Genomic DNA, 13,548 nt, shown 5'->3' with positions numbered 1-13,548 from the left:
TTTGTATTATGCGTTTAGATAAAAACGTCATGCATGAAGCATATTTAGAATGAAGGTGTGTTACCCCACACACATATGGGCGTAAGGTCGCTGTGGAAAATCATCCAGCGTTCTGGAGAGAAAGTTGTGCCTTCAAATATGAGGCTTGCTGTGGACACAAGCATCTGGCTTGGTGCATATTGGCATCTCAGGAATGAGGATGTGATTTATTTTTTTTCGATGCGAGTGGTGAAGTTGCTGTATCATGGAATACAGCCTGTGTTTGTTTTTGATGGTAATGCACCAGAAGTCAAGCGGCAAGCACTCAGAGAAAGACAGGGTACAATTGATGATTCTGTTAAATACCTTGAGATGAAGCTTATAGATAAAGAAGGCCAAGAGCTAGCGTTTGATCCAAATAACATTTTTGATGAAAAATATATGGAGAAATGGGGAGATGCGTTTGATGATATGCCTGATGATGTGTCAGAAGAGTTGAATTGTAAAAATGAAGCAATGACATTCAGTAATACTTCTGATGAATATGATCAAATACCTGGCAGATATGATGATATAAATGATAAGATGACAAGTAGTGACAGTGAGTCAGAGATAGATTTTGGATTTGTTGAGTCGAAGGAGATTTCCAGAATGCAGAAGTTGAGGAGGCTGGTTGATCTTCGAGTTAACAGGCGGAAGATACGAACAAAAAAAGATTATGGAAGCATGGAAGTGTTTTCTGCACAACAGATCAAGAATCTGAAAAAGAGAAACTTTATAAGTCAAAGTATAAGGAATATGGAGGTAAACCAAGCCAAGATTGTTCAAAGTGACTGTAAGGTTGTTTATGGATTGACTAAGAAAGTACGATATGGCACCATTGACAATAAAGAAGAGAAAGCCAGTGCGGAAGAAATCAAGTATAACCAATTATGCAGCATTGATGCGCATGAAGTAGACGAATGGATTGACTCTGATACAGAAATGCATAAGGATCACGAAGAGAAGCATCACGATGCTGGACATATCGAATCTGGATTGATTATTAATGAGCTGACGAGCAGACATGGATATTTTGATAATGTATCATTTGAAGAAAGCATTCAGAAAGTAGATGGCTTGTTAAGCATACAAAAGGATAAAGTAAATGAGATGATAGTCAAATGCAAAGGCGAAAGAAGCATGGGAGGATTTTTTGCAGATTCTGAATTTGGAGATCACGAGAAATTGCAGGACTTCAGAAAGGTTTTGAAGCCAATAGGATGCTCTGATCGAATAATTCATCTGCATAAAATGAACAGGGTAATTGAACAGGTCAAAAAGGTACTTTTGGAGTTCAACATTGCGTATGTTGACTCTCCAATGGAGTCTGATTCGCAGTGTGGATTCATGTCATTGAGCAACATGGTTGATGGGGTGATAACTGAGGACAACGATGTTCTCCTTTATGGCGGGGTTGTTTTCAGGCACTTCTTCAGGAAAAACAGAGATATTGAGCGATACAGTTTGGATCGAATTGAACAAAAAGTTGGCCTTAATAGAAAGGAGTTAGTGATGCTATCTTATCTACTTGGAAGTGATTATACGCCTGGAATAAAGGGATTTGGGCCTGTGAAGGCATTGGAATGTGTAAGGAATGATGGTGTTGATGAAGAGAAGATAGCGATGCTACTTGGAATGTATTTGAATCCGATAGCAGCCAGCTCTGTAGAGATCACCAGGCCTAAGGTTGATTTGAAGCGCCTTGAGAAATTTTATGAGCAGAATGGGGTTACAAGAGAACGAATAGATGAGATTTTGTTCTTTCTCCGTAATAAAAGATGGGTTTATGATTAACATATGAGTTAGATTAGAATATGTAAAATGGATGGAGCAAAGAGCCATATGACAAGGGTAATAAAGAAGAGACAATTAGCTGTTATTATTTTTGTGGTGAACATGATACTAATTTTGTGTATGTTTGAAATGAAAGAAAGAGAAGAGGAAATAACGGCACATGTTGGTGAGCTGGATTGGAAGGATTATAAAGACTTGATAGTGAGTGGAATAGAGAAGTTGAATTCTGTTGGGTTTCTTCAAAAAATAGAGGCGCGAGAAATCATCAAAATGCAAGATGGAGTTGATGAGAAGTGTGTTGAAAGGATTATGAAGCAAGTGATGGTTGAGATACGAGCGATTGTATATTCAAGCGAGATTTGTGGTGATGATACGTACAGAGATAACAAGCCTGTCATGAATGGTACGAGTTATGAATACCAAAGGGGATATATTGAGGCTCTTGCATGTAAGTTTATGGAGAGGTTTGATAGTGGAGATATTGAATATCCAAAGGAAATTTCAATTGCAAAGAAGTATGTGCAGGATTTGAAAAAGTTTGTGAATGAGGAAATGCCTAAAAAAGGCTGCAAACAAAAAGTTACGATGCCCAGCAAGATGTTCCCGATAACTGAGATATCATTATATGATTACATCCTACTGGTTCTGTTGGATATACGAAGAGAGATATTAAATGATTACAAAGAGATAAGCATGTATTTGAAAGAGCTAGACCTAGAGGACAGTGTTGAGTATAACCTGAATATGTTCAGGGTCATGATGATGGCATTTAGATTTCAATACTTCATAGATGAAAAAATGCATTACAAGTGTCAAACATGTATGCATAGGAATAGACGACTAGTGATTGATTATTTGTTGGAGTTGCCATGCAATCATATTATGTGCATCCGCTGCCTTAAAGAGGAGTGCATCTATTATGGCCAGAAATCATGTATGTTTTGTGATTGCATGATATCTGAGTTTGAATATGATAATGCAATGAAAAGGGAGGATATGGAAGATGACTAATGAGATATTTAATGCAATGAAAAGATGAATTGAAGCATAGCAAACAAATTTTATGCGATGCCCATACAAAGCATGGTTGAAATTAACAGGAAACACAAATTGAGCGATAAAAGGGCACAGGATAAGGAAATGAGGGATCGATCTATCTGGACAGAGGAGAAATCCAAGGTAAACACCCGGGTTTGTAAGGGGATTGAAAACCTTAGAATTGCGGATCCGAGACACATGGGATCAAATATTGAACAAACAAAAGATTTGAAGAATAGCAACAGTGTGTATGAGGAGGATAATACATTGGATACTAAGAAAAGTGCAATTGAACCGCTATCTAGAGACGTAAGCGAAACCCAGAACATGACTTGGGAAATGTTTGGGCTAAAACCTGAGGTTGTAAAGAAGATTGATGTGATGGGATATGCTTTTCCATCGCCAGTTCAGGTTAAGTCGATTCCACATGCACTATATGGAAGATGCTTATTAGTTAGGTCGAAGAATGGAACTGGAAAAACAGCATCTTATGTGATTCCTATCCTGAACAATGTGGATGTATTGGATAAGGATGTGCAGGCCATAGTTGTTGTTCCGATCAGAGAGCTTGCGCTCCAAGTTGCAAGGAACTTTAGGAAGATGTGTGAAGGATTGGGCATATTATCAGTGCCTGTTGTTGGAGGAATGAGTATGCAAGACGACATAATACGAATGTTGAATGGAGCACATGTGATGATTGGAACGCCAGGAAGGATAGTCGATTTGATTGAGAAAAAGGTTGGAACACTGTCCAAGAAAGTGATGCTTGTGTTTGATGAAGCAGACAAACTGTTGGACATCTCATTTGCAAAGATAATTGCACGTCTTTTGGAGCTAATGCCTCAGAATAGACAAATAATGTTGTATTCGGCTACATTTCCGTACTTCATAGCAGGGTTTATGAAAAAATACATGCACAGTCCTTTATGCATTAATTTGATGACAGAGCTTGTGCCGATTGGGATCAAGCAATTCTATGTGCATGTTAAGCTGATGGATAAGCTTGTGTGTTTGAACTCATTGCTTACGAAGACATCAGGTATTAATCAGTGCGTGGTATTCTGCAACGGTATAAAAACAGTGGAGCTTCTTGCAATGAAGATAACAGAAATGGGAATACCATCGTACTTTATGCATTCTAAGATGACACAGGAGCATAGGAATGCAGTATTCCACAACTTTCTAAAGGAGAAGTGTAAGATTCTTGTTGCAACTGATCTTATCACCAGAGGTGTAGATGCACCAAGCACCAATTATGTGATTAACTTTGATCTTCCAAAGACATCGGAGTCGTATTTGCATAGGATTGGAAGAGCAGGTAGATTTGGCAGAGCAGGTGTAGCAATAAGCCTTGTTTCGGAGTTTGACAAAGAAGTGCTTGCTGAGATAGAAGCTAATGTGGGGAATACAATATCACCGCTTTCTGACAGTGGGCTTACTAGATTGTAGAAGCTTGCATGTAGAGTTTGTAATAAATATAATAGTGCTTAGTAGTATTTGAATATAAGCTGTTTTATTATGCAATAAACATATTTTGATTCAAATGAAGGCTTGATTGATTTTGAATTGTCACCAACTTGATATATTATTCCTACCAGTTTGTGGCTTCTTTGAATCCCATTACTTTTCCTCATCAATAGCATCAGCAGGTATTGTGTAGTATGGAATCTTTCCTCTAACCCAGTCATGAAGAACCATCTTAGAGACTGCATCAATGTTGGGTTCTCCTCCTTTCTGTAGCTTTCCAAATCTTATTGCCAGCTTCTCAAGTAAATCTGTAGAGTTATTGAACACAATCCCATATGTTTTTGACATCGACTCCTTTGCCTTGGAAATCACTTCATCAATGTACATTTCAGGTTCTTCGATGTTCTCAATTCTAATCGCTCCTCGGAGTATGGCTTGAGTATAATCTGCAATTGGAACTATCCCTGGGCAATCTATTAAGTATATTCCTCTTGTAAGCGTTATATACTGCCATACTTTTGTCTCTCCAGGAACAGGCGCAACCTTACATACTGCCTTGTTTCTTAATGTGTTGATTATGCTGCTCTTGCCGATGTTTGGATACCCAACAAATCCAACGCTCATGTGTTTTTTCTTGTATAATTTGCTTAGCTGCCTCAGAAGATTAACCAGATTTGCCTTTCCATAGTTATTTGTTATTGAGCTCGAATGGTATGCTATAGTGGGATGTGATTTAGAGAAGTATTTCAACCACTTAGCAGTCACTCCAGTAGGCACAAGATCAACCTTGTTTAAAACATACATCAAGTGCTTGTGAGGCGCTTCTTCTTTAATATATGTAGATATCTTGTCGCAAAGTGTTCCCAAAGGATCTCTTGCATCAAGAACATGAATAATCACATCGCTGCTGTCAAGAACTTTATATAATTCAAGCCATATCCTATGACTCTGTCCCTTCACAAACTCTTTCTTCAACTCAATACTCTCCTTCTTCTCCTCAGTCAATTGCTGAGAAAGTTCCTTCAAGCTACTGTAACCAAGTGTCGGCTTCTTCCTTATGGACTTCTTTCCGAATACACACTCAAAATCGTTAACTCGCTTTCTGTTCTTGCAGCCCTCCTCAAGAAGCGAGTATGGTACCTTTCCTGCACTAAGAAGCACATTGTACGGTGTTTGCACCTTCAACTCAGATCTGTATGCATCAAGCTCTGTAGAAGAGACTATTTTTGTTCCAGTAAACCATTTCCTGCTTGGCTCTATTCTTCCCGCTTCTGCCTTTGATTTCTGAAACGGTGCGTCTTTTACTATCTGACCTCTTGAGTTCTTTTTTGGCTTTCCTGATCTTAACATCTCAAGATATTTCTGGTTCTTCTTGTTGTAATAATTCTCCTTCATGCTGGGCAAAAAAATCATAGCTTAACAGCAAAACACATTGTATAGTTATTTTATGCTAGTCGTTCATGCACCAACATTATTAGTGAATATATCATGAATCATCAGCATTTATGTATCAACATTATCAGTAAATCCATTCATACATCAACACTTCTAGCAAATATATTCATGAATCTCCAAGCACACACATCACCATTCATACATCTGCAAACATCCGCCTCAGCTTTGTATTAATGCTCAAGTACTTCACTTGATCGTCCGTACTTACAAATATCTTCTCACTATTCTCAGAAAACGTTGCTCCTGTTACTTGCTTGTCTGGAAATATCTTGATCCGTTGGATCCGCCGCATATCTCTTGTATCACATATTGTAACATATGAAAACTGCTCAGTAAAAAAAAGAAGGTCAAGCGAGCCTTTCATTGAAAATTTCACATTCCTTACTGCACCTCTATGATCATCTCTTTGCTTGCTTTCAAATCTATGAAGAACACCACTGCCCCGTATATCCCATACACACACATATCCATCTTGTGTTCCAACAGCAAATGCAGATGACGAACTATTCCATGCAACACTGAATCCCCCGTCGTTTACAGTCTTCAGCTTCATTATTAATCTGCATCCCTCGCTTTCTAACGAATACATAAACACATCGTTCGAATCACCAACAACAGCTAGAAATTTGTTGTCAGGACTAACTGCACAACTGTTTACTTGTGCAACATGAACTATCCTTTGCTCGCTCTTGAGGTCAATCGTCAGGATCCTCAGTATTCTGTCATTGTTGCAAACAAAAACCTTGTCGCCATGAATGCATATGTTGTTATTTATTGATGTGCTTATTGCTCGCGAAATTAATTCATCAGTGGCAAGGTTCTTTATGCTCAGCTGTCCTTTTGCTCCACCAACTGCTAATATATCATTCTTCATGCAAATAGAAGTGGGCGAGAAATCCATGTTTGCCAGTGTATTGGTTATTCCTGTACAAACTTCATAAGACATAACGTTGGACTCTTTCGCGAAAACTAAGGACATCCCATTGATTTTCAGCATATCCTTGAGTTGCCAATGCTGTGAAACAACGCCAAATCCATATGCCTTCTGATCACAGCCTGCAAAACTCGAAATCTCCAAAATATCCTGAGACATATTGTTTATTACTTTTCTTCTTAACTTACTTCAAATCTCAAACAAGCACGGCTTTCCAATGAGCCTCTGTAGAATACAGGCGTTTATGAAATTCATAGATAAATTCAGCAACTCAATCTGATTACAAGATGCATACATCAGTACACATACTTTTCTCAATGCATAAATATACATTACAGCTTCATTTTAATATTTAATACTTCTCGCTGCTTGTAGTCATAGCTATATGTGACTTAATAGCTCTTCAATTTGAAGCTGTTGAACTTCATCCAAGAAATTATTTTCAGATGCAAATCTCTTTAGCTTTTCTTTTACAAACTGAAGGTCAACTGTGTTCTCTTCAATGACTTCCAAATAAATACAATGGTCCATGTGGGGTATGGTGTTTGCTATTTGTGAGGTTCTTTACAACATTCTTGCTTGTATTTGAGCATTCCATTTATGTCCCTGATGGTTATCGACCGATGCTCAAAAGATGTGTTTGATGTGGCGTTAGATCTTAATCGACTGGGACTTGCAAGCATTGATTGTATATCGTTGCTGTGCGTTGATTACGGTCAGGCGATCTCTTTTGTATCAAGCGATGGAAGTATAGTTAAGTCTGGGCATGTGTGGCTTTATGAAGAGCATAATGTATTTTTAAAGCTAAAGCTATGTCTTGTTCAAATGTGCCTTAAATCCGATGCAGAAGAAGCTATACGTTATGTATTGTCAATTGATGTGGGTTCTGATAGAGACAACCTGCTTGGGATGTTTTCAATTATACACAGGCTGGTTACCAAGCATGGGATTTGCAACAGAGACATTATTTGTCGATGCAGATGCTATTTTTCACTAAACTACCTGAAATCCATAATAATAAAGATACTTACAGAATGCTCCAAAAGTAGACTGGAATATATTATTGAGGAGTTTGGTAAAGAAAAGACATTAGATATGTGCATTATTGATCCAGCAAGTCTTAGCACAAACAGTGATGAGTCGTGGGCAATGGTGAAAAGACTGTTTTCGTGCATAGATGATGAGTCGTTTAAGAAAGCAAAGAAGATACTACGAGAGATGGACACAACATTTTTTTCATGTTTTCCAGAAGAGTTTAGTGAGACTGGATATAGGCATTTGAGGGAATTATTTGCAGGAGTAGATGAAGCAAGAGCCAGCAAGATTCTGGCGAAGATATCATGCTTATCACCTGTTGTATTATTTCTACCTATGCAAGTAAATAATGTGGAAAGATTCTTTGTGTATAAGAACTTGGAGGTTAGAATTGAGTCACTCAGGCATATTTGCACTGTTAAGTCAATGAGAACATTTTTGGAAGCCAATCAATTCATTGAGAATAGAAATGCAATAAAGCAGGCATCAAGATATTTTGAAATGTTTGTGATGCGCGAATGCAGAGAGACAGAAGACATGCAATTGTTGTATTCTGATGTAATAATGCCAATGATTGTATCTTGCAATTCATCAAGACGACTTTTTGGGATGCACCTCACTGATATATTAGTAAAGAAAAAATATGTGAGATTACAGAATCATAGCAACTTACTTTTTGATCAAGATTATGAAATAAGAATGATTGCTAGGAAGCACTACAAATGCATGCTGATTAATAGCCAAGAAATGATAAGAGCGATAAAGAGCTATCAATACCACGATCTGTATGGCTGCGTGGATTATATCAAGTGTATGGAAGATACGAATGCCTGTGATAGAATAATGGATGAGATGAGGGCGGTATTTGATGGATATATGATCGATTTTATAAGTAACAGCAAGCCTATGCTAGAATATCCCATACATGGACTGATCAATCTGCTTTCGTATTCAACAAAGCATGATATCATGAAAAATATTGACTTGGTTTATGAGCGCTGTTTTGAGAAGCTTAGCAATGCTGTTGATGAAAATGAATCTGAAGATCTGGTGGCATATTGGAGAAATATGAAGGAATGTTGTCACTACTACTGTTCTGTGGCATTGAGAAGTGACAAGAAGCATTCCATGCAGAGAATAATAGGCACTTTACTGAACATCAATCATTTGGGTATACTTTTACTTGCAGCAGATCATCTGAATGCCATCTTTGAAGCAATCCAACTTGAAAGATGCGAAATTCTGGAGATTGTTGAAGCAGTGGTTGACAGGATCAGAGAATGCAAGGTTGTTTTTAGGAAGAGCGGAGGGATAGCATTGGTGATCGAATCCATTGCAAAGCACTATCCTGAGGTTGCTGAGTGTGTCTTTAGAACGGTATTTGAACAGATGGAGTCAAGAGATGAGAATATAAAGGTGCACTGTTTGAATGTGATTAGCAGAGCAATTGGAAGCTCATACAACATCCTTCAATCAGTGTATGGCGTAAATGAGCTTTTTAAGCTTGCTTTGAATTGCATTTGCTCTGAAACATGGCGCATAAGAAGTATGGGAATGGAAGCATTTGCAAGTCTGGTGAAGAAGGTGTTTGGAAAGTCTGGACATGTTGATGATTGTTTCCTAACACATTCAGGACTCAGAATGCTATTATATGGATACATTTGCCAACAGGATGCAAAGAACGTGCTACTTGTTGCCATTTTCCACATTTATGCAAGAATCAAGGTTTTGAATGCAGATGAGATTGACTCAATCAAAAGGTTCCATAGTAAGGGTGGACTACTTGGATTACAATCAAGAGTCATTACAGAGGGAATAGAATGCAAAATACCAAAAATAACGAAGTACAGAATGAAGTTCCCTGAATGTTTGCCTTATGAAGACATCATATCTCGCACGCTGATTCTACTAGACTCTGAGAATGAAGAAGAGTACGAAATGGCTGTTTTATATGCAAGAGACTGGTTTAAATTACCAATGTGTTCGAGTGAATATCTCAAACATTGTATTGCAAACGAAGCCATTTCAACGGGATATGTTGAAAGCACTACAGAGAAACTCAGAAAGTATAGCACCAATGTTGTAATATCATCCAGCCGCTTCTTCACTGATTCGGCATCAAATGAGAAATTTGACCTGAATCATTCTTTATCACTATTAAGGAAACCAAGCCTTGAGTTATGATTGATTAGTATCATAATATATCAACTAAACACATGAGATATGAATGCAACGAAGTATCAAATCACTATATAAGGAATAAAGTAACATAACAATATCAAGATATTTTACTTTTTTATTTGTACCAATTTGAATCATGGTTGACATCTTGAGGTTTTTCTTGGATATAGAGTTGACTCATCAACGTTTTCATACTTCATAATACCCATCATGAATCTTTCAAATCCAAGCCCATATCCTCCATGCATGCAAGGACCGAATCTTGCCATATCAAGGTACCAATAATATGGGTCAACTGAAATACCTTCCCTGTTGAATCCTTTCACAAGATCTTCATATAAATCCTTCCTCATAGATCCTCCGAGAATCTCACCGACACCTGGGAATAAAAGATCTGCGCTTAAGGTTAGCTTAGCGTTGCTTTCTTCAGTTCTCATATAAAATGATTTGTGCTCAACAAGGAAGTGTGTTAGGAACACTGGGCATCCTTCTCCAACAAGGTCAACCAAATACCTTTCTGCAGCATCTGGAATATCGTCTCCATTCTCAAAGGCGCTTCCGTCTTCCTTCTTGTATCCATTAGCATTTAACAGTTCTATTGCTTCAGAATATCTGATACGTTTGAACTTCTGTGTAGGAACCTTATGGAACTCGAAATTTGGGAACACACTCAAGATATCATCTTTCATCTCATCATAGAATCTTCGCATAGAGTACGAAACCAGTTTCTCAATAGATTCAATCAGGTCATCAAAGCATATGTCTGCTAATTCAGCCTCAACATGCGTATATTCACTCAAATGTCTTCTTGTTCTGCTTTTCTCAGCTCTGTACGAAGGCATAATGCAATAAACTCGATGTGCAACAGGAACTGCTGTTTCCAGGTACAACTGTGATGACTGTGTCAAGAATGCATCTTCACCGTAATAATCCAATTTGAAGAGAGTGCTTCCTCCTTCTACTTGTGTCTGCACCATTGTTGGTGGTGTTATCTCTGTGTACTTGCTTTCAAAGTAGAAGTCTCTTATAATCTTTAGCAGATAGCTTCTTGCTTGCAGAAAAAAACGTCTCTTCTTTGTACGTAGTGCAAGATGTCCATTGTGAAGAATTGAGTTTGTACATGATTCCTCGTTTAGTGGGAATGATGGTGCAACTGAATCGTTGTATATGGAAAGTGCATCAACCTGGATTTCAAATTCGTATCCATCGTTCTTTCCAAGGTTCTTAGAGACAGTTCCATATATCTCTACGGATGTACACGTTGTCAAATGTGCTTTTGCAAGATATACACACTTGATTGTTTTGTACTGTGCATAAAGATTGAAGAAAGTGATCGTTGCTTGTGATCTAACGCTTTCTACCCACCCGAATGTCATGATCTTTTTGCCAATCATATCTTTTGATATTTGTGATAATTCGATTCTTTGGTATCCAGAAATGTCAAGACTTTCAAGTTTGCTTTTGAGCTCCTGGACTGCGTCTTCTGGCATTTAGGGGTGATCTGGAATCGTGTTTAAATGTTTTCAAGCTCATGCCATCATTTATGCATGTTTATGTCTTTATTGAATATATTTATGCGACAGCTACACTTTGATACTCAGTGCATATTTTATTGATGTTAATAGATGTACAGATTATGCCCATGAGGATGCAGAAGGCTATACGAAGTGTATATATGGTACCTGATCTTCCTGTGAAGGACATAGTGCAGTACTTCAATGAAATGGAGATAGGTATGAAGGTAAGTGATATTCTTAAGCCAACTGTACAATCTACGCAGAAAATATATGAGATACTTCTAGATGTTTATTGTGGAATAAGAGTGGCTGATATTGCTGCAAGGATGAGTGAGGTGGAGAATACAGTTGCATATGAAGAGTCTCTGACATATGTTTTATTGCAGAAGAAGATGGCGTGGTTTCTTGCTAAAATAGGATTTGATGGGTTTGGACTGAAGGATCTTGGGCCAGACTCGAAAAGGTTGATTGCGATACTGAGTGTGGTGGTGAATTTTTCTATGTTTAGAGATAACAAGCGCCATGTGTATGAAAGAGTGTGTCAAATGAACGATGAAAAGCTGCTTTTGAAGAATGAGATTGAGGATAAAGTCAATGATGCGAAAAAAGAGCTGGAAAGGTGTGAAAGGCAGGTTAAGAAGAGTCAAGAAGAGGAGAGGGGGATTGTGAATGAGATAGCATTGCTTGAGAGTGAGCTTAAAGAGTTTTACAAACATCAACGAGCATTGGTACAAGAGACAGAAAGAGCAAAGGCCGAGAGAGATGATCATAGCGATAAGCTGAGCTCTCTTAAGTTGATGGTATTGAATATTACACAAGAAATAACGTGTTTGAAAACTCAGGTTGTGAGTGATCCAACAAAGCTTATGGAGCTGCTTGAAGAGATGAGATGCTTGATTGTAAAGGAAGGAGATGTAATCAGGGGATTGGAAGCAAAAAAGATAGGGATGAAAGAGAAGATCGAGTTTACAGGACTGGTGAAATGTGATGTGATGAAAGCAATAACACTGGCGATAGCTAACAAGGATGCAGATAAAGTGATTGAAAGGACGAACAGAGAAATAAGCGAGCTAGAAGCTCAGGTAAAGAATATTGATTCTGGAATCAATGCACTGAAGATAAGATTGAGCCACGTGAACAGACAAATATCTCACATTGAATCGAAGATTTTCAACCTGCAAGATAATGACAAGAGATGCTCAGAGGAGATTTCTGAGAAGCTTGAAAGGCTTAAAAGCAACTACAGTGCGGTTTCTGAGGAAAGGGATGTGATGAGAAAAAGGATTGAAGAGAATGTGAAGTTAGCGAAGAATATTGAGTATGAGATTGTCAAGAAGAAAAATGAACACATGAATGATGTGATTGCTGTTCAATCTACACTTTGCAGACTGAAGGACAATATTTTCAATTATTTTGCAGAAGCAAAGGGGATGATTGAAAAAGAGATGAGTAATAATTAAATACTGTGGAGTTAGAATAATGTTGAAATGTATTTTGATTTGATCCCTTGGTATGCTTCCTAAGTCTGTAGTTGATGTGTATAATGAGCTGAAGATGGTGGCTCTTGGATTCAAGTCGCCTGCGTTTCGAGCCTTTTTTACAACAAAAGCTGAAGAAGACTTCAATGGAATTAAATATATGAAAGAAAGCAAAGAAAAAGACAGCGCAGTTAAGAAGTATTTGGAGGAGCAAGGAGAACTGAAAGATGTTCTAAAGAGGCAAAGCGTTATTTATAATATGTTTTATGATGATGCAAGTAGAATATGAATATGATTGATGGATGATTGTGAGGATGTTTTTAGATTTGGGAAAAAAGATGTGAAAAAGGGCAGTAAAGATGGAAAGAGAGTAAGTTTTGATCTGACAAGGAATGCAGTCAAAGAAACCAGCCGAGATACATCGAAATTTAAAAAGAGAAATTGATGCAAGTAGAATATGAATATGTTTAAGAACGAATGAAGTATGGTAATGAAGGATGTTACAGTGTGTAGAAGAAGGTTGGGATGATGATGTTGTTGTTGGCAGACCCCATGGAAATAGAAATAGGCAGAGAAGCAATTAGAAGGGGATCGTCGTATGTGAAGCAGATTGACGGGGTGTCATTTG

At 37.9% G+C, this 13,548-nt stretch overlaps 9 protein-coding genes across 9 annotated transcripts; 6 read left to right on the top strand and 3 right to left on the bottom strand.

Annotated features, from left to right (window-relative positions):
- Positions 1-75: 75 nt before the first annotated feature.
- On the top strand, positions 76-1,815 carry M896_110090 (DNA repair flap endonuclease; the record flags this gene model as incomplete). Its single annotated transcript, XM_014707537.1, has 1 exon — positions 76-1,815. The coding sequence occupies one exon, from the start codon at positions 76-78 to the stop codon at positions 1,813-1,815; it is 1,740 nt and encodes a 579-aa protein (XP_014563023.1).
- A 27-nt stretch (positions 1,816-1,842) lies between these two features.
- M896_110080 (uncharacterized protein) lies at positions 1,843-2,826 on the top strand (the record flags this gene model as incomplete). Its single annotated transcript, XM_014707536.1, has 1 exon — positions 1,843-2,826. The coding sequence occupies one exon, from the start codon at positions 1,843-1,845 to the stop codon at positions 2,824-2,826; it is 984 nt and encodes a 327-aa protein (XP_014563022.1).
- A 57-nt stretch (positions 2,827-2,883) lies between these two features.
- Positions 2,884-4,302, top strand: M896_110070 (ATP-dependent RNA helicase; the record flags this gene model as incomplete). The annotated part of the gene is made up of 1 exon (XM_014707535.1): positions 2,884-4,302. One exon carries the CDS (start codon positions 2,884-2,886, stop codon positions 4,300-4,302), a length of 1,419 nt encoding a protein of 472 aa, XP_014563021.1.
- A 171-nt stretch (positions 4,303-4,473) lies between these two features.
- M896_110060 (autoantigen NGP-1) lies at positions 4,474-5,715 on the bottom strand (the record flags this gene model as incomplete). Its single annotated transcript, XM_014707534.1, has 1 exon — positions 4,474-5,715. The coding sequence occupies one exon, from the start codon at positions 5,713-5,715 to the stop codon at positions 4,474-4,476; it is 1,242 nt and encodes a 413-aa protein (XP_014563020.1).
- Positions 5,716-5,911: 196 nt separating this feature from the next.
- Positions 5,912-6,868, bottom strand: M896_110050 (uncharacterized protein; the record flags this gene model as incomplete). The annotated part of the gene is made up of 1 exon (XM_014707533.1): positions 5,912-6,868. One exon carries the CDS (start codon positions 6,866-6,868, stop codon positions 5,912-5,914), a length of 957 nt encoding a protein of 318 aa, XP_014563019.1.
- A 450-nt stretch (positions 6,869-7,318) lies between these two features.
- On the top strand, positions 7,319-9,928 carry M896_110040 (uncharacterized protein; the record flags this gene model as incomplete). Its single annotated transcript, XM_014707532.1, has 1 exon — positions 7,319-9,928. The coding sequence occupies one exon, from the start codon at positions 7,319-7,321 to the stop codon at positions 9,926-9,928; it is 2,610 nt and encodes an 869-aa protein (XP_014563018.1).
- Positions 9,929-10,059: 131 nt separating this feature from the next.
- M896_110030 (asparaginyl-tRNA synthetase) lies at positions 10,060-11,415 on the bottom strand (the record flags this gene model as incomplete). Its single annotated transcript, XM_014707531.1, has 1 exon — positions 10,060-11,415. One exon carries the CDS (start codon positions 11,413-11,415, stop codon positions 10,060-10,062), a length of 1,356 nt encoding a protein of 451 aa, XP_014563017.1.
- A 158-nt stretch (positions 11,416-11,573) lies between these two features.
- M896_110020 (Ndc80p-complex mitotic spindle protein) lies at positions 11,574-12,902 on the top strand (the record flags this gene model as incomplete). The annotated part of the gene is made up of 1 exon (XM_014707530.1): positions 11,574-12,902. One exon carries the CDS (start codon positions 11,574-11,576, stop codon positions 12,900-12,902), a length of 1,329 nt encoding a protein of 442 aa, XP_014563016.1.
- Positions 12,903-12,954: 52 nt separating this feature from the next.
- M896_110010 (uncharacterized protein) lies at positions 12,955-13,209 on the top strand (the record flags this gene model as incomplete). Its single annotated transcript, XM_014707529.1, has 1 exon — positions 12,955-13,209. One exon carries the CDS (start codon positions 12,955-12,957, stop codon positions 13,207-13,209), a length of 255 nt encoding a protein of 84 aa, XP_014563015.1.
- Positions 13,210-13,548: the final 339 nt, after the last annotated feature.

The sequence above is a fragment of the Ordospora colligata genome (assembly GCF_000803265.1).
Source record: "Ordospora colligata OC4 chromosome Unknown contig_11, whole genome shotgun sequence".
NCBI classification, from domain to species: domain Eukaryota; kingdom Fungi; phylum Microsporidia; family Ordosporidae; genus Ordospora; species Ordospora colligata.
This window is presented reverse-complemented; position numbering and strand designations above follow the sequence as displayed.